The sequence below is a fragment of the Poecilia reticulata genome, linkage group LG2 (assembly GCF_000633615.1).
Source record: "Poecilia reticulata strain Guanapo linkage group LG2, Guppy_female_1.0+MT, whole genome shotgun sequence".
Taxonomy (NCBI): Eukaryota; Metazoa; Chordata; class Actinopteri; order Cyprinodontiformes; family Poeciliidae; genus Poecilia; species Poecilia reticulata.
Window position 1 is genome coordinate 39,497,826 of NC_024332.1, and position 22,111 is coordinate 39,519,936.

Here is a 22,111-nt window from a genome sequence, read left to right on the forward strand (position 1 = left end):
CATTTGTCTCAGTACACAATAACTATAAATCTAATCTACATCTGTGTGGAAGAGTGAAGGAGAAATGATTGAACAGACAAAGTTGTGGACAAACTGAGGAATTGGTGGATAAATGGATAGAAATAGATGGATACATAGACAGAAACATTTACACAACTGGACAGAGATTCAACTCTGGAGGTACAAATATTTTCTTCAAGTTTTGTTGTGTTTTTCATCCAAACTACTTCTCAGTCCAATACTCATAAGAACGGATATAAACGGATTAATGGAGCAACGTTGTTGTGATGACGTGCTGAACACAGAGTGTTGGATAGAGTGGGAACTTCTTAAAGATACAGAGACTGACCAGCATTTTCAGTGAGAATGACAGAACCCGTCAACAGATCCCAGTCTTTTCTTAAGTTGGTTTCAATGCAGTAGAAGGACAAGAAAACTGAGGTGGACAGGAAAACAATAAACGTACTGACAGTAAAGGAAGCAGCACAGAAACCTTCAATGATGAGCAAACAGTCTTACTACTCATGAACAAAATGTTCAATGCCTCCAATTCAAGATGAATTGATTAATTGAAACATAAAAAAAAAATACACTGCATAAATTAAAATTATACACTGGTCAACATCTTACAACGTCAAGCTTCTAAATGTTGGCAGTGGAGATTTAAAGAAGAACTTTGTAACAACACCAGAGGAAAGAAACACCTAAAACTTCCATTAAGAACCATTGTGAGGGTTCTTGTGAGTTATGGTGACATTTTCTTTGTTTTTACTTGGAAGTTAAATGGTCAGCTCCCTTCAGGTTTCAACCAGTTTGTTTTTACTGTCTTTCCAACTATAGCTCATACAAACTTCTATTTATTAAAGCTGCCAAAGACAAAACATGATGTGGGCAGCAGAAGCACAGCAATGTAGTTGTGTAACACAGCAATGATCGACAATGAACGTTTGAAAAACCAGCTTTAAATTTGAAGGAGACTACTATCGTTTCTGTGCCTGACTAAGCACCTTCATGTTTGTGCTAGCTGGCACTGTTCAAAGAAAACTCATCAACAAGAGTGATTTAAAAAAAATATGCATATTGAATAAAAATTAAAAAAAATTGTGGACTTTGTTTGAGGAAAGCAGACTGTCATTTCTTTTGATAACTTAAATTAGCATAATCTGACTAAGCCAGTATTGAAATATAGTATGTTATATAAAGGGTTTGAAATGTAAATTAGGGAGAATGTTGTGCAATGGTGATATTACTGTTATATAGCTGTCTGAATATATTATTGACATGCAAAGTGTGCATCTATATGCTCCTGAAATATTTAAGCCAACAAAATCTGCTATGCAGTATTTTGCAGTTCATCTTGTCTAAACTGATAGTTATTAAATATATTTTTGGAAAAGAAGTGTTTATGGAATTTCCTACAACAGAAACATTTGCTTAATCTGTTCTGTCTTTAAGTGTTTGCTGATTTTATTCTGGAAATAATAACTCTTTACACATCAGCTGTCCAGTTTCTCAGCTGAAAGCACAAACACAGGATGAGGAGGCAGGAGAGACAAATGGGAGTGATTTTCATGATCATTAGTTGCAAAGGGAGGCCCGTGGGTATAAAAAAATAAACACAAARGAGAAGCAGGAGCTGGTGGGGGGAAAAACTAAATAAAAAGACAAGGATGGAATTGTGGACATATTTAACTATTTTTAAATGCAAAATAAAGAGAATTAAAGAGAATCAACATTTCTTCTTCGCACATTAGAAGAAGAAATGTTTATTTCTTCTTCTCATCAGCTCAGTAGTAGAGCTAGTGAGTTAGCTCTGCTACTCACTAAACTCATTAATGACAACAGTCAAACCCAAGCATTATTACATTTTATTCACACTATGCTAAATGAAAAAGACTTGAGACAAAAGATAAGCTGAAATATATTAGGGAGCAACATTAAAATTTTTAAATAAAGCATGATCTGCAACAGCTCCATGAATTAAACTGGTAAAAATGMACAACAACAAACTGATGGAAAAGCCATGTAAAAAATCCAGCAACAATTCCTGCCAAACAAGAAAACAAGAGAGGAGAAGAAAACAGGAGCAACAGAGAGGAACAGAGAGAAAGAGTCCAGGCTGATAACATTCCACTAGAAAGAAAAAAACTCACTAAGAGTACAATACAACCTCTCTGTGCAAACTATAATGAGCTGATAGGATAAGAATTTGGCCAGTCTCACACTTGACATCACTTGTGACATATAGGTAATAAAAATCAGTTTTACACTGCTAAGGAGTTCTGCATGTCTGAGAGTTTTGGGGCTTTTGTACCAGAGAAGAATCCACACATTGTTTCCAACAGTCTGTCACAAATACAATTTGTTGCTTTTTCCGTACATTTGGAAAAGTTGCTAAAGATAACAGGTTGAAGAAATCTTTGAAATTATAAAACTAGTTTTGAATGCTAAAAAGCAAAACTACTGTTCCTAAACTCAATCTATGTTTTTGAATCTTCCATCTGTAAACACTCTTCATGCTTGACTTAGTGTCTAAATTCAAGTATCTAAAAATTTCGATTTCTCCCTGTTCAAGAAAATACCAACACAACTTTGCAATCTGCTTCAGAATAAAAATGTGTCTTTAAAAGCACAAATTAAACACGCATCTGCCATTATTAAGTCTTTGACACTTGCAGAAACCCCGATATAATTTTTTATYAAGCAATGAGGTAAATTTAGCCTCTTTAGACACTTGCAGTCAATGACGTTCTTAGAACATCTTGCGCTAACAACTTTATGTCGTTAGCTAGCAACCGTTAGCTAATGACATATTTGTTTATTTATGCATAAATAAACAAAAAACATGCATGTTTTTGTTTTATTTCTAAAGACCACTATTAAATTTGAAAGAAAGTTTGGCACTTCATAGTAAAACAAATATATGAGGGAAGACTCAAAATGCCTGCACAGAGCTCTACTTCAGCTCAGTCAGAAAAAAGGAAAAACTAATTTGGTACAAGATGGAAATAAAGAACAAGAAGGAGAGTTATGGGATGGGATGATGAGTCCAACATGTCATGTGATGCTGTCATGTGCTCTTAGGAGAGGATCATGGAATTACAGGTGATCAGCAGTGCTTCAACACACACACACACACACACACACACACACACACACACACATTTTTCTTTAATACTCAGTAGTGTACCGCTTTCACACACACACACACACACACACACACACACACACACACACACACACACACACCAGAGGCTTAACTGGACTGCTCTACTGACATAGGTACACATTGGTCACCAGTACACTGCTGTCATTTTTCCCAGGAATAACTTTGTCTCATATCAGCTTGAGAACATCTTTTGCAAGAGTTTTAATTAATAACTCAGCCTTAACTGACTGTGTAGAAAAAAAAACTGCAGACAAACCAACAGGGAAAGATGGAAATTAACCCACTGCATCAGTTTTTTAGAACAAAGTCTAATTCTATTATTTATTATTTATCTGCACCACACATGAACGCCTCACTGTCTGGGCACAACTTGGAGCAAACTCCTTACCGGCAGGTCAACGCTGACATCCGTCCCGTCCAGTAAGGAGACCCGGCAGGTGATGATAGACGTTGCGTCTCCGGCTGCAGGGATGTGTGTCGTGGCCCGCTGTGCTTCTCGTAAACGGGTTTTCTCGGCGTGTTTGCGGATGGAGCGCCGGCCTAAAGTCCTGCGCAGGAAACTCAGCATGGTGGGTGAGGAGCAGGACAACAGGACCACACCTGTTGATGAAGAATAACATTAGTAAGAGAGTAGTGTGCCTCTGAATATTAGTCCCTGGAAACAGTGGAAAGTTGCAGATTTCAGGATCCAGAAATACAATTTATCAGGCTGGGTTTTATTCTCTACATGTTCTAGTAATCATAAAACAACACTATACTAAACACTGATAAGCCTGTTACAAATTCACAATAAGCAATAAATCAATTAACAGCATGATAAAATGAAATGAGATCAACAATTTACAGTTGGACAACAATTATTAAACATATGCTCCTCTTTTTTTACGTTTGCCTGTTCTGCCTGTCTAAACCGAATGATTATTGTTTTATGAAATTCAATTTTGGTTACATAATCCATTTTAATTATTGTCATTTTGGTTATTTTGACATTTCAAATGTTTTACAGTTCCAGTGTTAAATGTGCTGGAAGTTTATTTTTTAACATTTGAAACCTTTAGAGGCTGAAAAATACAACAGACTGGGGCGGGGGATCGCTATCCAGTGAGACAAACACCCTAAACATTCAAACAGAGCAACATTTAAGTAGTTTACATGAAATCATATCTAAAGTCCAGATCTCAAAAACTGAGAATGTTTGACAAGACAAAGTTTGCCCTTTCAAGTCTTGTCCAAACTGGATTGAACAATTGAGTATCCTCTTCATAACAGAGTGTCTTCAGTCAGATGCTTCTTCAGAGTCGCTGTAATACAGACCACCACAGGAGATCCCTCCTCCACAGCCATTAGCATCTACAACAATTCTGAAGTACGAGTTACAGCAACATTTATCTTGTTTCTCGGATAAATAAGTATTTTGAATTTGAATTGGTAGAATAAGTATCAGTCAAAGACATTTTATAGGAATCTGTAATATACAATAATTGATTCAAGGGGTGAAATGTCTAAATATTTTAAATGTGGCCTGGAGGCTGTAGTCCAGACTCAAGTGCTGAATGAGCTGATGTGCATCGGGTCCCAACTTCAGCGTCAAAAACCAAAACCCAACGGAAAAAAATACTAATTTCACGGTTTATTACGTTTTCAAAACTATTTGAGTAAGCCCACGGCAAATTAACGCAGATTTAATTGCGTATTGTCCATCTCAAGTTCGCAATCACCAAATGTCCGCCGCTTTTTTGCCTCCCCCGAGGAACCGAACTCTTCTTCAAAAAGTCTGGAACATTCTCTCCCATTTTAATCTTAAATTGAAACAACGATTGGGAAGTAACCGTTTAATCCTAGCGACACCTGTAACGGTCAGGGCCTGAAGTACCTGAATATAAGCAACAGGTGGGCACTTGTTTTATCACACCGGCTGACGGCTGCAGATAGAACTAGTCGAATAGAAGAGACTCCGAACGTGCTCCGCTACAACAAAACAAACACCACCGTTAGCTCCCGGAGCTCACTGACTGACACACTTGGATACTTACAAAAAAAGCCTCCTGGTAAGGAATTCACGGGGAGAGCACGTCCGCTTGCATTGTACTCCGCTAAAGTGGAAGTTTGTATAGTCCCATACTCTATAACTTAGCTTTATTCTGTCAATTTCTCCGCTTTTCCTTTTTCAAACCGCCGTCCTCCCTCTACAGGATAATTTTCCTCACAGTCCCAACAAAAAAGTAGGAGTCGAGCTCTCCTCAGGAAGTGACGTCAGGACAAATCCAGAACAAAAAAAAATCGAATTAGCATATGAGACAAACCCTTTCCCCGCTTTCGGACGTTTTTAGTGTTTTATTTTCTAACTACAAATAATTATAAAATAATACTAATAGTAATATTTGTATTTGGAAGAATTTCTGCTCAAGAGGTTATGATGGTATACTTTCAGCGCACAGTCACTGACCAGGATCCAAAAAATGAAAAGCTCTTGATATAGCCATGATTGAAATATTTACCAAATAGAATGGTAATGCTTCAATTGCATTGAAAAGGCATTTCCTTTCCATTTATTACATTTTAGCAACAAATTATGTGCATCAGATTCATGTGGCAGCAGCACCTTCTACTGATCAACTGAAGGAATCACTCTTTAGACATCTCTGGATGTCTAAAGAGTGAGGGACTGAAGGAGGTTGATGCCCGCATTGTATTTATTCAAATCAGTGCATTGCTCTTCACCCAAGATTATAAAACTGTTCTACAAGTGCCTCTAACTCTACAGGCACTCAGAAGATATTAGTTATTTATAAGATAAAATAATAATAAAATATTCAGTGTTTAGTAACTACTTGCTTAAGTAACAAGTGTGAGTCCTTGCTCTAGATCTATTCCTTCAAATGACTTAGACTTTTTTAATTTAATAATAATTTGGAAACTAATTGTATACGAGTATTAAATAATATCAATCCTGGGTTGTTTGGTTAAACAGTACTTGAAAAAGATATGTCTTTTGTAGATGCAGAATCAATATTTTGGCCAAAAATTGTAATAACAATAATAATAATATAACTTGAGATTATACCAAGCATTCAAAACATCACAACTCCAAACAAATAAAGTTTGGATTCTTAATGGAGTCTTGTTTGGAGAACATGGATCCCGACACTTACCTGACTGCTTACGCTTCCAAAGTGATTTAAACCAAACTCCCAAGTCAAAATTGACAAGGAGTATGAATGAGTTAAAAAATAATAATTAGTCTAACCTATTTGGGGCCCTAATTGTGTATATTCCACATTAGTCCCCTTTTCTGTTAATTTGAAACACCTTTCTTCAAATATTTTATATTTCTGAAGTTTTGTGATTTATCCCTCTAAAATATCTAGATATGCTGTTCAACCACAGATATTTGCTTTGTAAATCAAGGAATTCATGTTTTAATTGAAGTTAATTGAAGTCTTCAGTTGTGATCTTTTTCATGAACTGATGGATGTTGCCTAATCTAATTTTTATAGTCTGGAAAAGCAATGTGATCTGAAGCCACATCTCCATGCTTTGACAGACAAGCTTTAATTGTTCAGAATCAAGCTTATAGACATGTCCAAAGCACCGTAAAACCATAATACCAGATAAAAAACGAGCAACTGAGGACAAAAGCTTCTTTTTATGACACAGGTAGGAAATAAACCAAAGGTTATAATACGGTAAAACACTTTGTGGTTCATTAAATATATACACTCGCTGTTTTAGATTGAAATAAAACAAACAAAACTTTGAATTACACAGCATTTGTGTCACATTTGGAATCATCCAAATAAAAATAAAACCATTTTTCTGCTCACAAATGATTTTCCCTTTTATTTTAAAGTTTTTTTTTCATATACAACATTGTATTTACATGGTCTAGTAATATTTACACAAAATGAACAAGTGGCACTGTGTCATTAGGAGTTCTCTTCTTTGTTCTTTACAGGTGTCTCATTTTCAAAGAAAAACAACGATAAATTAAGAATAAAAGTACTTATTTTAACAATGCTTTACGTCTCTTAGATCTGCTTTTTATGTTCAGTAGCACTACCTGCCCCCCCAGCCTCTCTACAAAGTGCTGTCCCCTTCTCCTAACCAATTAAAACTGATATTAGTTTTTTACAAAAATACAACAAACTGAAACCCTCCCCACATCTCGTCTCCTCCCGACTTCTATCAATCAGTACCTTAAACTCCCACTTAAATTATAAAATTCCCGACAAATTATGGAGATTTTTCCGCTTTTGTTAAGTTTCTTTTTAAGCTGATTTGCAGCTTTAAGCTCTCTCTCTCACACACACACGCACATCAACAAAAACAGTTAAAACCAGTTCTTTAGCAAGCCATTGATTAGCTGGTTTAAAACTGAGCTGTGCTTCTGGACCCGGCGTACTCTGCTCAGATGTGTCGTTTTGCCTTGAGGCCATGCAGAGAGAGTGGGATCTGTGTACAAAGAACCGAAAACAGAGGCATCTGGGTGGAAAGAATGAGGAGAATGGATGCTGTGTGGGCTATGCAGAGATGACTGAAGGATGCTGGGCTGAATTTGGGAGGGTGACACACTAGAGGGAAAGCTTAAGCAATAAATAAAAAGTGGAAGAGGATGGCAGCTCTTTGTTCATCCTTAAAATTATGATTCAGCTCTCTGAAAAAGGAGGATTCAAACACTGTGTAAATATTTTCTCGAGCAAGACTCGGGTGGATTCGGATGCATTTTTCCAATTTTGTGCAAAGAGGAGGTGAATATTCAAAAGTTTATGAACATTTTAAGTTTTTAACATTTTTTGGTTCAATTTACAACCAAGGAACTCAATGTAATTGGTATTTTTAAACAATAGGCCAATACAAAGTTGTGCATAATTGACAAGAAGAAAAATGATGCATGGTTATCAGAGTGATTAAAAGGTGATCAGAAAATAAGAGAAAGTTAGATACTTTCTTGAAGTAGAGTCCACTTGTGTAACTTCAGCAGAGTATAATTTCTGTCAAAATCAGGACTCTGTCGTTTATTAAAGAATGCTCAAGAAAAAACTGGAGGCAAGAAGAAAGTCATCCCATCTGCGGTTTGGAAACAAGTGGAAGAAGGTGAGCCAGCTTAAGCTGAATATTTTAGCTTACGTGTGAAAAACACATAATACTGTAAATATGGTAAACCTGGGTGGTGGAAGTGTTACGCTGTGGTCATGCTTTTCTTAAACTGAGACAAGGAAGCTGGTTGAGGCTGATTGGAAAATAGACGGAGTTGTTTAAATCCTGTTCAAAAATGGCCCAGTCAAAGTCTAGACCCATTTACAATTTAGAAAATTGTTTTCTTCTAGTTCTAAGGTAGGTCTAAAAATTAATCTTCACAGACCCTCCCATCCTTCTTTTAGAGCTTCGGTTGATTTGAAAAAAAGAATTTACTCCCTGTGTTTGCACAAAAACAACCTAAAATACTAGTAACAGTAAGTGAAGGGAGAGTGAGTTGTAGTATTTACTAAGATGCGTACAAATAAACACCAGTTATCTTTTTTTTTTAATGAATGAAACCCATGCATCCTTTTACTTCAACTTTAAACTTGTGCATTTATAATCCAAAAAACTGACATTTGTGATTTTAAAGGGGGGAAAATGATGAAAATAGTTTTGCAAGTCCTCTGAAGGAAGGAGACAGAGCAACACAAATAAGACTTCACACACACATACACACACACACACACACACACACACCCCAAAGCAACACAGAGCTGCAGGGGTTTCCAGAAAAATCCATGAGTTAATCAGATCAAAAAAATAATTTACCAAACTCTCAAAAAATCTAGTGAGGAAAAATCAGTCATTTCTCTTTTTCATCACACAAACATAATTGATGTAAAACACTGGAGAAGATGGAAAAAAATGATCATGTGTAATGTTTGTGCTGCCTCTGAAGTCTTTCCTGTCAACTAAGCTCCTGTTTGCCACAACCCAGTTCAAAACAGGTAGTTTCACTCACCCCTTTTTAAAGGCTGAGATCAGCTCACTGTGACTACTTCTGTTGATGCGCCTCAAAAACAAACAAATACTGATTGCATAAAACTTGTAGCAGCTTTTCAACCAAGCCTGAAACAAAAACAAAAAAAAGAAAAATGCATGAAATACCTGGAAATATCTGTGTGGCAAAACTAATTTTGATCAGACAGAAGATTTTCTTCTGGAATGATGCAGGGCTTTCCTGTTGGTGTCTGGCTCAAGGACACTTCAGCAGGAACACTGACAGGATAAAAAAATGAGAAGTGATCCCAGTTGTTGAGTTCAGATTCTAGCTCAGGTAACTATTTCTCTTTCTGCCTGAATACTGCTGTGAATATTTGCAAAAATTAAATAAAGATCTCCACTAAACAAAGGCCCTGAGGACTGCAAACTATGAATGTGTGTGTGTCTGCGTGTCTGTGTGTGTCCAAGCTCAAAAACACAGAGCATGAGAAAGTACCCAACTTGCCACAGCATCGAGTGAAAGAGGCAAAAAAGTGCTTTCAGCCATCCCCCTGTGAGTCTATGCTGTCAAAAATGTAGACAAGAAAAGCGGAGAAAGATTTCAAATCAAATACAATAAATTAAATCACTGCGTTTTTTTCCCCCTTGAAAAGCCCCAAAACTAAAAGAAAAAAAAACCTCAAACAAAACAGAGCAGGGGGCGTAACACTATTTCACTAGCTAAGATTTAATCAGGAAAGCGTGAAGCTCTAGACTCGTACAAACAAACAGAACTTACAGCTTTTTTTGTTCAGTGGACAGGGTTTGACACAAACTAAAACACAATAAATACTCTGTCTGAGGAACAAAAGATAAGATTTCTTTCTTTATCAGCTAAAAGGACTTTAAAAAAGGCAGGTCCGTCTGGCAGACTCGCTTGGAAGGGGACAGGATGACCCCTTTGGGTTAAAAAAAGAAGAAGAAGAAAAAAAAAGAAGGTCGGGGGAGCATTTCATCCATGGGGAAGCCCCTCCCCTTCGGACTTATGGCACTACAGCGATTTCCCAATCCAAACTTTATTTTTCGTACTTTTTTTAATTCTTTGTACACTTGTCTTCTAACCCTGATCATAAAACACCCCGTCACTGTACCTATTCAACACAGCTGGATTTCTGGTTGTTTTTTGTTGTCGTTTCAGTTCAGCGTTTTCATGTTTGTCCTTTTTTTCCGTTTTTGTCGGCATAAAGTGCAACAGTGCTTCTGTTTTCTCCTCCTCCTGGCGACTTCCATGCTGAGGTCAGGGGTCAGCAGGAACAGGATCCGGATCTGGGTTCGCGCTGGTCTCACTCGTCACGCTGGTGCAGCTCGCGACGCTCGGCTCCTCCTCCTCCTCTTCTGTCACGTCCCCCACGTCCAACACCTCCACTTCCTCGTCGTCGTCCTCGTCCTCCTCGTCCAGGCCTCCCTCCAGAAGCTCCACCACAGCCACCTCTGCTTCCTCTTCCACTTTCTCCGCCTCTTTTCCCTCCTCTTTCTTCGCTTCCGTCTTCGTTTTCTCCTCAGCCTTTTCCTCCCTCGGCTTCTCCTTCAGCTGGTAGACGGCCGCTGCTTGGGGCTTGAACAGACCTTCATCGTACACTTTCAAGATGGCCTCGCACACAAAGCGGTACTGGCTCTGAGTGGAAAAAAAGAACCAAAACAGAAGAGAACATTAAAAGCACCGATCTGTTTCCAAGGGTCCTGCGTCCCATCATTTAGGTTCATTTTTTTAAATGAAATACTACATTACACTGTGAATTTATGGGAAGAATTTTCACAGCAGGAAACATTTAAATATGGAACCTGCAAAATCCAGAAACTGGGATGGATAGATGGACTTTAAAAAAATAAATAATTATGAATAAAAGGAAAGAGGAAGGAGACACAAAAGGAAGGGAGCAAGTAAGGAAGGACACAAAAGACCCAAGAAGGAAAACAAAATAGAAAGAAAGGACACAAAAGGCAAAACACAAGGGAAAAAGAGAGGTAAGATCCAAGTAAGAAGGTAAGATATAAAGAAGAGAAATAAGGAAGGGTATAAGAAAGGTAAAAAGGAAGAACATGAGGATGGAAAAGAGGTACAACAAAGAGGGAAAGAAACCAAAGACCCCACGAAGAAAAGAAAAACGATGAGAAGGACACAAGAAGACAATGAAAAAAGAGAGAGGTAGGACCCAAGGAAAGGGAGGAAGGTCACAAAGAAGAAAAGATGTGAAGGAAAGACACAAAGAAAAAAAAAAGGAATAAAATAGTTAAAAAGGAAGAACACAAGGATGAAAGAGGGGTATAACATAAAGAAGGAAATGAAGAAATAAATGAAGGAACAAAGGACACAAAGGAGGAAAAAAGGGAAAGAACAAAGAAAACAAAGAAGGATGCACTCAGGAGGAAGCAGCTGCCCGATCACGATGGCCAGACTACTTACTGGTGTTTGTATCATCATGGCCCTCTGATCTCTCATGGTTCTGACAATATCCAGAGGATACACAGGCTGGCCGCACTCCATCAGACACAATGATGTCTCCATGGTGATCAGAACCCCAGTTCGACCAATACCGGCGCTGGGAAAAAATAAAGATAAAACAGAAGAATGGAAAGAAATTAAATTCTCTTTAACCTCTTAAGTGGTTAAATATCAGGTTATGTTCTTTTTATTAAAATAATGTTTTAATGTTCATTTTGACAAAACTGTGCTTTGAGTGAAAGTCGATTTGTTGTGATAAAAAAATACGTCTTGATTTCACACCAACTAACTAATAAACTAACAAACCCTCTAGCGTTTCTGACAGTATTTTTGTCTGTGTGAGTTTTCAGATCATGCAGCTGGGATAATCTGTGGGGGATTTCCCACTGTGCCTGACATCTGGTGTAAAGTGTTTAAGCTGTTTGGTTTTTGGTTGACATGGCCTAACTTGTTCCAACATCATCATTCTGTTAACTTAAACATTTTAGAGAAAATTGTTGCAAAAAGTCTTGTGGTTCATTTAAAAACAATGTTGCAGTCCTGACTTTTTACCAACATGTTATAAGAACCCTTCCAAAATGCAATAATTGGTCATATTTTTTTTCTTAAACTAATATTTAATATGCTCTTCTAGAACAATGGCMGCGTGATGGTATATACTGCCATTCCTTGCCATATTTTTTTAGGACTGCACATTCTCCTTAGGATGAATTAGCAGGTCTATGTATGGAATGATGAAATGATTGGCAGCTGTCCTAAATGTTTTCCACCTATTTATAACTTTGTCTCTGCAGAACAGTGGATTTTTGATTGTTTGTAATGAATCTTATAACCCTTCCCTGATTGATGGGCACCAACAGTTGCATATCTTTCCATTGGCATTGTGTTAACCCAGACCCAGTGGCAAAAAAAGTGGGTATGCACTGTAAGCAATGCATAGGGGCGCTGAACTAGAGGGGACTCAGTAATGCCAGAATTAATAATAAAATAATAAGGACTTTGTGGTATTCTCATTTAGTGATGTAATTATATTAGTTGTGCTACCATCCCCATGCCACTAGATAGATATATAAAGAGAGAATTAGATTGATATCGATATATACATGTAGATATGAATATACATATCTATCTATATAAATCTCTATATATATAACTTTCATATCTATCTATCTATCTATCTATCTATCTATCTATCTATCTATCTATCTATCTATCTATCTATCTATCTATCTATCTAATTGCATCATTATTTATCATTGTATCATTATGCTACAGTTGCTTGTAATTTACACAAGATGGATATGGAGATGGAATGAGCTGTTGTCCCATTAAGCTATAAGAATGATAGGAAACATGCTAACAAAAAGCCTCAGATCTGCAGCCCATAAGCGGTTCTAGACACAGGCCAACAGAAGTGGCTCTTTGGCTCACTTACATATTAAATGATGAAATATTGCCGTTTTTTGTTTCATTCTTTTTAATTGCCCTGTAGGCAGCAATTTATTCACATATATGTACATTTATTATTATTGATACTTTAATTAAAGATTAATTGTCCAAATTTATGTTATTGGGGCCTCCAGCCCCAATAACATGTTCGCTTACGCCTCAGAAAGTATGTAGTTGCGCCCCTGCCCACACCTATGCTCCAGACCAGCAAACTACTAAAATGTCATAGTTGATGGAAATCCAACAAGGACATTGCATACATTTCAAGTGTTCTACCTTATTTGACTTTTCTTTTACCAGCATATGCCAAATTATGTCATGTTCAATAAGATTTTATTATTAAACAGGCGAAGTGCTTTCATTTTCACATCACTTGGAAAAGAAAATGACTTATGTCATTGAAGATGAAGGATATCTAAGCACAATACATGACTGACTTCCTACTGTGACTATTCAGAGATTGTCTACCTGCAGTGCACCACCATGGGCTGGTCCTGTCCGGCCCGTTTGCTTCGTACCAGAGCCACAAAGTCCAGGAAATCTGTAGAGTCATCAGGAACGCCGTGGTCCGGCCAAGCCAGGTACTGGAGCTGAGTGAGCTCTCTCTGCTGCTCACTCTGGAAAAAAAAAAGAAAAAGCACCACATAAAATTACTAGACAAATAAAAAAGACTTAGTTTTACAGGATATGTTCTATTGAGATCTGAGTAGCAGATACAGTATAAAGTTCAGAATCGCAACATCAAAAGCACGGATCCATTAAAACGCCCATGTGCGGTAATAAAGCCAACTTTTCATTTACATATTCCCTATTTTGTAAACAAAACATTATTCATCCCACTCCTCGTTCCTCCAGTTAGTTCATCTTTTCTCTCTCTCTCTCTTCCTGCAGCGTGACCGACTGTGGTGGTTGCGTTGTCATGGCAACCAGTTCCCACAGCATGAGACCGGCGCTCGGCAGTGGGATCCAGAAAAAGAACAGCCCACACTGGTCACTATGGCAACACACCTCTTCGGGGTTCTCAGCAGGCTGAATGCACCTCGTTTCTAAGTCTGTTTGGTTCAATAAGTGTGTGTGTGTGTGTGTGTGTGTGTGCGTGCGTGTGTGTGTGTGCGCGCATGTGTTGTGTTACCTGTGAGTGAGTGAGAGTCATCTCCCGCACCAGGAAGGCGGAGTTGCCTTCTTCGTTGTGGCACGTGACTTTAAAGTCTCCGTAGGTGGCGCTGCTGTCTGGGTTGGGCCAGTACTGGTGACACTTCACCTGTAAACACAGACGGAAGGTTCCGGTCAGATCTGTGCGCCGAACGGATCACAGATCTGCGTTTATTCTGAGAGCCTGCAGGTGTCAACACTGCTTCTGGAGCGTTCGATGTTGTTATGCAACGCTGGTTTCACTCTTTCATGAGTTTGTTCTATGGAAACTGAATGAATGAAGAGATGCAGCAAAGATAAAGCTGCAGTCTCCAACTAAATATTTCGGAAAAGGGAGTAAATAAATGAGGCAGTCAATTCATACGAGACAGGCATGAGAAGTTTAGAGTTTTAGAAATGGACAAAGAAATGGACACTGAGCACAAAGAATGGATGGATGGACAATAGAAAAAGGGATGAACAGATAACAGAAAATGAATGGACAGACGGACGGACGGATCCCGTCTAGAAACATTTCTCTTTTTTATACTCTAAACTCTCTGGTATTAACTCACTTCACACTGAAACAAAACCTGAAAGCTGTAATCAAATCTCCAGTAGAAGCGTCATGGTGTTTTGGTATGTAGGTGTCACATACCCTGCCCCTCTCCACCTGTGTGGTCAGCATAACCACCATCGACGAGCCCTGCTCCCAGGTCATCCGCCAGAAGTCAGGGCAGGTGTTGGGCAGTGGGCCCTGGCACGCTATGTAGCGGTTTATCAGGCTGGACGCAGGAATCTCCATCTGAACCGAGGAAAACATCATGCAGCAGAAAACGCCAGAAAGAATGTTAACGTATCGCTTTATCACAGCTGAGCTACAATGAAAACATATGAAAGATGCTTACATTGATGTAGTTTGCATTGATGTAGTCGTCTGTGCTTTTCAGTACGACCCGTGTGGCATCATCTGTTAGAGAATAACAGGAGTGAGGCTACACAGTTAGTAGGRCTGAAATTATTAATCGTGATTACTTGATTATTGAAATAATGCTCAACTAATTTAGTAATCCATTAATCATTAACTGGAGGATATAGATAAAAAAAAMAACTCCTTTTCTGAAAGAACAATCAACTCAGAGCAGTAATTAAGGCAAAACTGTACAACAATATATACATTTTTGTGTGTATTTGTTCCTGCCTCTAGCCCTTGAAAAGTAGATTTTAATTTCAATGGATTTTTATTCTTGTAAAATAAAAGTTGAATAAAAATAAAAAACCAAGATGAAAAATCTTTATCTGTAAACTCATATTACACATCTGTGGTTAATAAACTATTAATTGATTAATCAAACAAAAAAAATATTCACCAGATTATCCCTATTCTGTACAGAGGCTAAGTCAAGCAGAAAGCTTTTCATGTGTTGATGTTAGAAGTATTTTCTTGGCTGATGAAAAATCCTTTGCTGCAAATGATCCAGCATTCACTAAAATAATGCTGTTATTGGATTTTAGGCAATAAAATATGTATTTTCTTATTTAAAAAAAGAATGAAATTATTTATTATTCATTCAAATTCTTTTATTTTACTTCTAATATTGTGTAAAAAAAAAGGCTTTAGTGGTGAATTGAAAAATCTGCAGAATGTGGATTTTTGTTTTTATCCCATTCATTTGATTAACTGCAGCTCTAAAATTTAAGATGAAAACGAAAAGGGAGCGAATGTGAGGGGAGGAAGTAAACAAACACGTACATGGGGAGATGTCTCTGTAGCGATTTTTGGAAACGTTCTGAGGTAATTTGGCACACAGCATGGTCATCCCCGGCCTCTTCCTGTACAGTTGCTGTGGGATCAAAGATGGAGATGATCAGCAGGATAAGCCTTTCCCTCTCTGATGCATGCGGCCAGTCTGACAGCGTGAACCGGCTCTCCTCACATCAAACTGAGCCAGAATGGCTCCACTACTCAGGCCTTCCTTCAGAGTCACCATGGAGTCCCTCAAGGCATGTTGGTCGAGCTGGGTGGGATCCTGCAGGGACTTCTCTGGGATGTACTGAAATTCCGGCTCGGAGTCGACCTTCTCTTCCACTACGTCGTAGATGGCTGGAAGACAGGGAAGCAAGTCACWCAACTTTTTCTGGAGCTCAAGTTGAGAAGAAGAAAAGCATTTTATCCTACAATTTGTTTATAGTCAAACTTTTATATTTGTTCTRTTAACGAGGTACCAGATTTTTTCTGCATCAAGCTATAATGAAGGTTTCCAAAAGATCCAGGTTTGAAGAAATCCATACATTTTAGTTTTCAAGTTGAGACCTCACTTGCACACACCATTTTAAACCCTTTCAGCTCAATTTTCTGATTGATCAAAACAGATTGACTGATCCCTGGGTTTTGTGACGGCCCCTGCAAAACATAGATTTTGTTGTCCTTAAGTATGGTAAAAATAAGGCTGATTTCTTAAAATGTTGCTACAATTTTCTCCCCTTCATGTGTTTGTTCTCTTGATGCCATCTATTTTGTGCAGCAAAACACCCTCCACAACATGATCCTGCCACCACCGTGCTTCGTATTTGTAAAGTTGAATGTAACAAGAGTCTGCATGGATAAATCGTTTAATTTTTGTCTTTTTTTCAGCCATATATTTAATTGTAAATACCTGGTTGCAGTTGTATAATTCAATAGCTATGATAGAAACGATGCATTCATCCTGGTGTGACGTACTCTTTCAACATCCGTAGCTTAGCCTCAAACAGTSAAGTATGGCTGATCTTTCTGATGCTGCCATCCTTTCTAACTTCTTTTATCAGCTACTTTAAGCGTACAGAAAAATAGGATTGGTGTTTTTTTATTAAAATCAGAACTACAGCATAAAACCTTTAACTTCTCTGTATTTTTTAAGAGTACTTGAATTCAGAAGCTTTGCTTTTACTGTAAAAAAAGAATTTTACCATTCGGCCTGACCAGTAGGATGAGTTCTCCAGAGTGGCTTTCACAGCTGGCCTTGATGAACATCACCACCTGGTCATGGGTGTGGTCAGAGATGTCCCGCCCATTTATTAGAACCACCTGGTCCCCTTCGTTAAGGCGAGGCACGCAGAGGTCGGCCTGAAAAGGCAGAAACAGGTAAGAAAATGATCTTTCATCGTCCTGGAAGGTTTCTGCTCAGATGTTTCAGTTGTTAACTTACYGAGGTTCCCGGAGCCACTCTKGACACAATGATGGGCATCTTCTGGTCAGCTCCACCCTGGAGATAAACGCACACGTTAAAAGTTCAATAATTCTATTTTATTTTTTTAAAGGCTGCAGACTAATAAATGATCCAGAAAAACACAGGATTAAAGCCAACCTTGACATTGAAGCCGAAACGTCCGTGTTCATCGGGCCTCATCTTGATCAGGACCAGATTATCGTGTGGGACGACTCCGTTCAGCTGAAAGCATCCATTAAAAACACAACAGAGTTAGACTTGTATTCAAACAGACGTGCATTCGTTATAAATACTGAAGATGTAAGGGAGATCAAAGAAATGAATGTGTCYAATTCGACCACCAGGGGGCAAAAAGTGACATAAAGCTGCATGACTGTTTTATAGCATTAAACATTTTATTTTAGCATTGACACCTTTTGAAGTATATTCTATGAGGTATTATTGTCAGATCAAAGGTAATGTTAAGGTATAAACAAGCTCTCTTTCTGCCATTGTCTTATTCACAAAGCAGAAAATGTGTTGGGGGAAAAAATACATTTTAGCATTGCACAAAAAGAATAAGTATTTCTTGAAATACATTAGTCATATGGTTATGTAACAAGCATATAACAATAACTGTTCTGCTGATGGGGGAAGATTTTATGAATTACTAAAAAGTTGCTTCATGTTTTATGGTGAAAAACCTTCGGATATATTAATATTTTAGACAAAATCAACCTTTAATTTGAGCTCACTTTCAAAGATTTCTTGAAGTCAATGCAACTGACACAGTTTGTTTTTATTTAACTTTTGTTTTTGCGAATTTATCAACGTGACAGTGATTACTAATTAATAATCTATAACATTCTTGTTTTTTGTTTTGCGAACATGACACAGAAACCCATTTCTCTGAGCAACTCTTTAAAARAAAAAAGGAAAATAAGAAAGTCAGATCTGTACTGATTTGTTTTAAGTCGTAAAAAGCCTTCAAGAAATAGGTACTTAACTAAAGTTGCCCTTTTCTACAGTCAGAGAAAGTAAAGATAAGAAAAACTGGAACTGTCACAAACCAGGCGAAAACAAGGACTGATATTKATCTTGCCTAAACAGACAGAAAGTGTGGGAAAGCACTTCTTCTCCACTTTGAACTACGGTGTAGAATCTGTGATGCTGTGGGCCTGTTTAGCCGCTTTCRCACTGCACGAAACGGTACGGTACGGAATGATTCCAGCYCTGTTGTGTTCGCATTACACTGAGGCCGCCATCGAAGCGGTACCGGACATCATTATTTTTGAAACTAAACAATGGTTTCGATGTAGCGGCCAGCTGTACTCGTTCATCAGCGAGTAAGCGCAGGAAAAAAAAAAACCTCATCGTTAGACCAGGTGATTGCACTATATTGAGACGGATCCACTGCTAATTAAAACTAATAATAAACATATTGAAAAGAGCACTCTTTACTAAATAAAATACAGTTTAATGAGAGCCAGCTGTCAATGGAAAATCAACGTCTGACTCGAACAACCAGCGGTCAATCAGCTGCTGGTTCTAAGCAGAACCGCTTGACCGGCACGATTGGAACCACAGCTCTTGTGGTTCCATGGGACCGGGTGGAACCGGTCGCAAGTTGTAATGCGAACACGCTCGGAACCGTTCCGTTCCGTGCAGTGCGAAAGCACCTTTTGTCTTCTACAGGCCTTTTTAGAGCGCCTGGCACCATAAATCCTGATAAACCAGGAGATTTTAAATAGAAAAGTGCTGTTCTTTGCTACAGAGTTGAAAAAGAATCACCACTGGATCTCTTAGTGGAATATCCAACACATACCGCCAACACAACAAATAAATGGTTTGTCTGACCCGGTTTAAGGTAATAAAGGCAGGGGTGCTAAATATTGACAATTTTTTAAAGCTCAAATTAAAGATTACATTTTTGGTTTTTTTATGTGCCTATATGAGGTTGTGATACTGTTACAAAAGTTAGATTTATTTTTAATACTTTTTTCCTCATGTGTCAACTAACAACCCCATTATCGATATGCAGATAAACAATGTTCTGCGATTCATTAAGTGTGCTTCCATTGGGTTCGCTGACCGTGGTTTTGTCGGCGTTGACGGGAACGTCGTACATCTCGTTGAGGTGGTTGTCCAGGAGGCTCTGCTGCGAATGGGCCTGGATGATCTGGCTCAGTGTTTTCCTGCTCAGCTGCTTCGGGGGCAGAGCYGGAGGCTGGCCATCTACCCCATCGGGAGACCTGAAGAAGAAAAAGACGGAAAATGTTTATATCGCAGTAGAACAAGGATCCTTCCACAATGGCTCTTAATAACCGGCTAAAAATGAGAAAGAGCCAGCTAACGGTTTTTAACAGTTATTCAGAAGTCAATATTTGAATTGAATTTCCATAAGGAATTATACTAAAGTCACTAGGTTTMATTTTTCACATAATTTTCCATCTCACAGAGAAAAAGTATCCATCATCTTTTTGCTCAATTTGATGTTTATCTTTATTTCAAATCCTAAAAATTGAAGTAAAACTATCAAGTTTCCTATAGAAGATATTTGCCTAAGATTGTAAGTTGTTTTCAAAAAGTCGTGCAACATTTGCGGCTCTAAACAAGTTTTATTTGGCTGGCCTGTAAGAAAAAAAACGGCTCTTTAGGTTGTAAAAGTTTCAGACCCTTCCAATAAAAAAAGTAGATASAGAGGAAAAACTGAAGTATTTACAAGGCGTATCCTGATGTTTCTTTTGCATAATATGGTAGAGCCTTTTTTACTATACAAATTTATTTCCAAACATACTGTAAATTTATTTAAGAGGAAAAGAAAAAGAAGTATAAATGAGCACGAGGAAAAAGTAGACAGAAAAGAGGTAATAACTGTTTGTCCCAGTGCATTAACCTCAATAAAAAGGCAGCAAAGGGAAGGAAAACAAGCATCCCTCACGCTCCATCTCCATCAAGCAGACAGTAAAAGACCGTTAGTGCGCAGGGGGAAACAACATGGTCAGTCAGTTAAAGCTTTCAGCAGCGTCAAGGCTCGCTCCTTTGTGGGTTAAAAAGCCAGTCGTTTCACTCTGTGTGCGTTTCTGTGTGAGGGGAAAAAGGCTACGGACCGGCATTCCTTGGGGGAAGGGAGCATCAGTCAAAAAGCATCACATTTGTTTTGGCTGCTGCAACTGGTGCCACTTTGTGTCTTAAACAGACGCACACAGGCTGACATTTACTACGGGTCAAAACCAGGTCAGGCTGAGACGGTGCACAGCAGGACGGAGTCGAGATGGCACGTCCACCTCCTTTACTGTGATCGCCACAGACACGAGGCAGACGCACCTAATGGATCTGCAAACATCTGCACGTCTGACGTATAACTAGTCATTTACTTTCCACATTTAATGACTCAGATCAAACTAATTTTTATATTCAACTCAATTCCCAAAGGGAAATTAAATGTCATAACTCAKATCATCCAAGTTTGCATAATAAATGACACACTGCATTCATTAAAATGTAATTTTCATTACTGGTTTTCTTAACTGTTGACTGTATGGCRTCTTTTATGATTTTGTATTTTTGTGTTTTTATGATGTAAGACACTTTGAACTGCGTGTTGCTGAAATATGCCATATACAAATAAACTTGATTGATTGAATTATCGTGAAAGAACCGATATTGATGATGATGGTGATAGCAGGAAGGATTTCCAGAAGGGTTTTTGCAGGTTTCACCAACTCAAATTTAAGACTTGCAGCCTTTTTAAGATCTGTGTTACAACAGAAATGTACAAAAGATGATAAATTGTAAATAGYTCTGCCACAACAAAATTTAAGACCTGTGATTAAGGCCAAAATAGTTTTTTTCAATAAGTTTAGGACATTTTACAGCCTTAATTTTAGATATGCACCTAATGCTTTCTTTAGATCTGCGTTGTTAGATTTGTGTTAGTTTTCTAGGTCTTACTGCCTACTTCATGTTGACGTACAGGTTCTGTTGTAGATATTTCTTGATTCTACAAGTCTGGAACCGTCTGCATCATTGTTTAAAATAAATGTTTAAACAAACAATAAGAAAGAAGAAATCATGTCTGTTTAGAGGATTGTTAAGCAGATTCAGTTAAAACTAATCAGACACCAGATTAAGAAACTGAGCACTAAGCTTTAAAAAACCCCCACCAATGTCAGCTGTATCAGCAAAATAACTTGAGACACAATCACACCCAAAGCATGATTCAACTAAAATACAGTATTATATCTAGATTTCTGTGTTGCAGAGTGAATCGCAAAGTGAGCAACTGCTTCTCCTGCAGAGGAAATGTAGACTCTCAGCAGAGAAAATCAGGGAAAAACGTTGGGAAGATCTGGATTATAGGCTTGAGTAAAGTGGTGAACCAGGAAATCAGTCAGGATGGCAAATCTGCAGTTGCATTTTTAGTCTTTTCCATCAGGAACATAAATTGTCAGAGAGGAAAAAATGCAGCATTATAATCTGCAGCAATCAGATGGTTATTACGAAGGAAGTGGATTGGGACCAAATCTTTTCCACAGACGCTATAATGGAGCTGGTGAAAGATAGACATTAGAGCCACCGAAGCTTTAAAATATAACTAAAACTTAAACTCCTGGGAGGTTGAAGAAATATCCGATATTAGAAAGAGCCAAAGTGGATATGAACGGATTGAAAAAGCATMATTTGTCACCGTTACGGTTACCGTGCCAACAAGTGAAAACGCCCAAC

The 22,111-nt window shown here is 38.1% G+C and overlaps 2 protein-coding genes across 8 annotated transcripts in view; both read right to left on the bottom strand.

Annotated features, from left to right (window-relative positions):
• Positions 1 to 5,412, bottom strand: part of epb41l5 (erythrocyte membrane protein band 4.1 like 5) — a 29,054-nt gene extending 23,642 nt beyond the window's left edge. For all 7 annotated transcript variants that reach the window (XM_008402619.2, XM_008402586.2, XM_008402595.2 and 4 more), the window contains exons 1-2: positions 5,203 to 5,412; positions 3,558 to 3,769 (exon numbers count right to left, since the gene is read on the bottom strand). In XM_008402619.2, the coding sequence (XP_008400841.1) occupies positions 3,558 to 3,737 (180 nt within the window). In that variant the 5' untranslated portion in view covers positions 3,738 to 3,769; positions 5,203 to 5,412. The remainder of the gene's footprint in view (positions 1 to 3,557; positions 3,770 to 5,202) is intronic.
• Positions 5,413 to 6,700: 1,288 nt separating this feature from the next.
• Positions 6,701 to 22,111, bottom strand: part of ptpn4a (protein tyrosine phosphatase non-receptor type 4a) — an 84,519-nt gene continuing 69,108 nt past the window's right edge. The window contains exons 16-27 of the mRNA XM_008402567.2: positions 19,476 to 19,635; positions 17,543 to 17,626; positions 17,384 to 17,440; positions 17,145 to 17,301; positions 16,133 to 16,299; positions 15,949 to 16,039; positions 15,104 to 15,165; positions 14,854 to 15,000; positions 14,197 to 14,325; positions 13,533 to 13,681; positions 11,577 to 11,712; positions 6,701 to 10,787 (exon numbers count right to left, since the gene is read on the bottom strand). Of these exons, the coding sequence (XP_008400789.1) occupies positions 10,410 to 10,787; positions 11,577 to 11,712; positions 13,533 to 13,681; positions 14,197 to 14,325; positions 14,854 to 15,000; positions 15,104 to 15,165; positions 15,949 to 16,039; positions 16,133 to 16,299; positions 17,145 to 17,301; positions 17,384 to 17,440; positions 17,543 to 17,626; positions 19,476 to 19,635 (1,717 nt within the window). The 3' untranslated portion in view covers positions 6,701 to 10,409. The remainder of the gene's footprint in view (positions 10,788 to 11,576; positions 11,713 to 13,532; positions 13,682 to 14,196; positions 14,326 to 14,853; positions 15,001 to 15,103; positions 15,166 to 15,948; positions 16,040 to 16,132; positions 16,300 to 17,144; positions 17,302 to 17,383; positions 17,441 to 17,542; positions 17,627 to 19,475; positions 19,636 to 22,111) is intronic.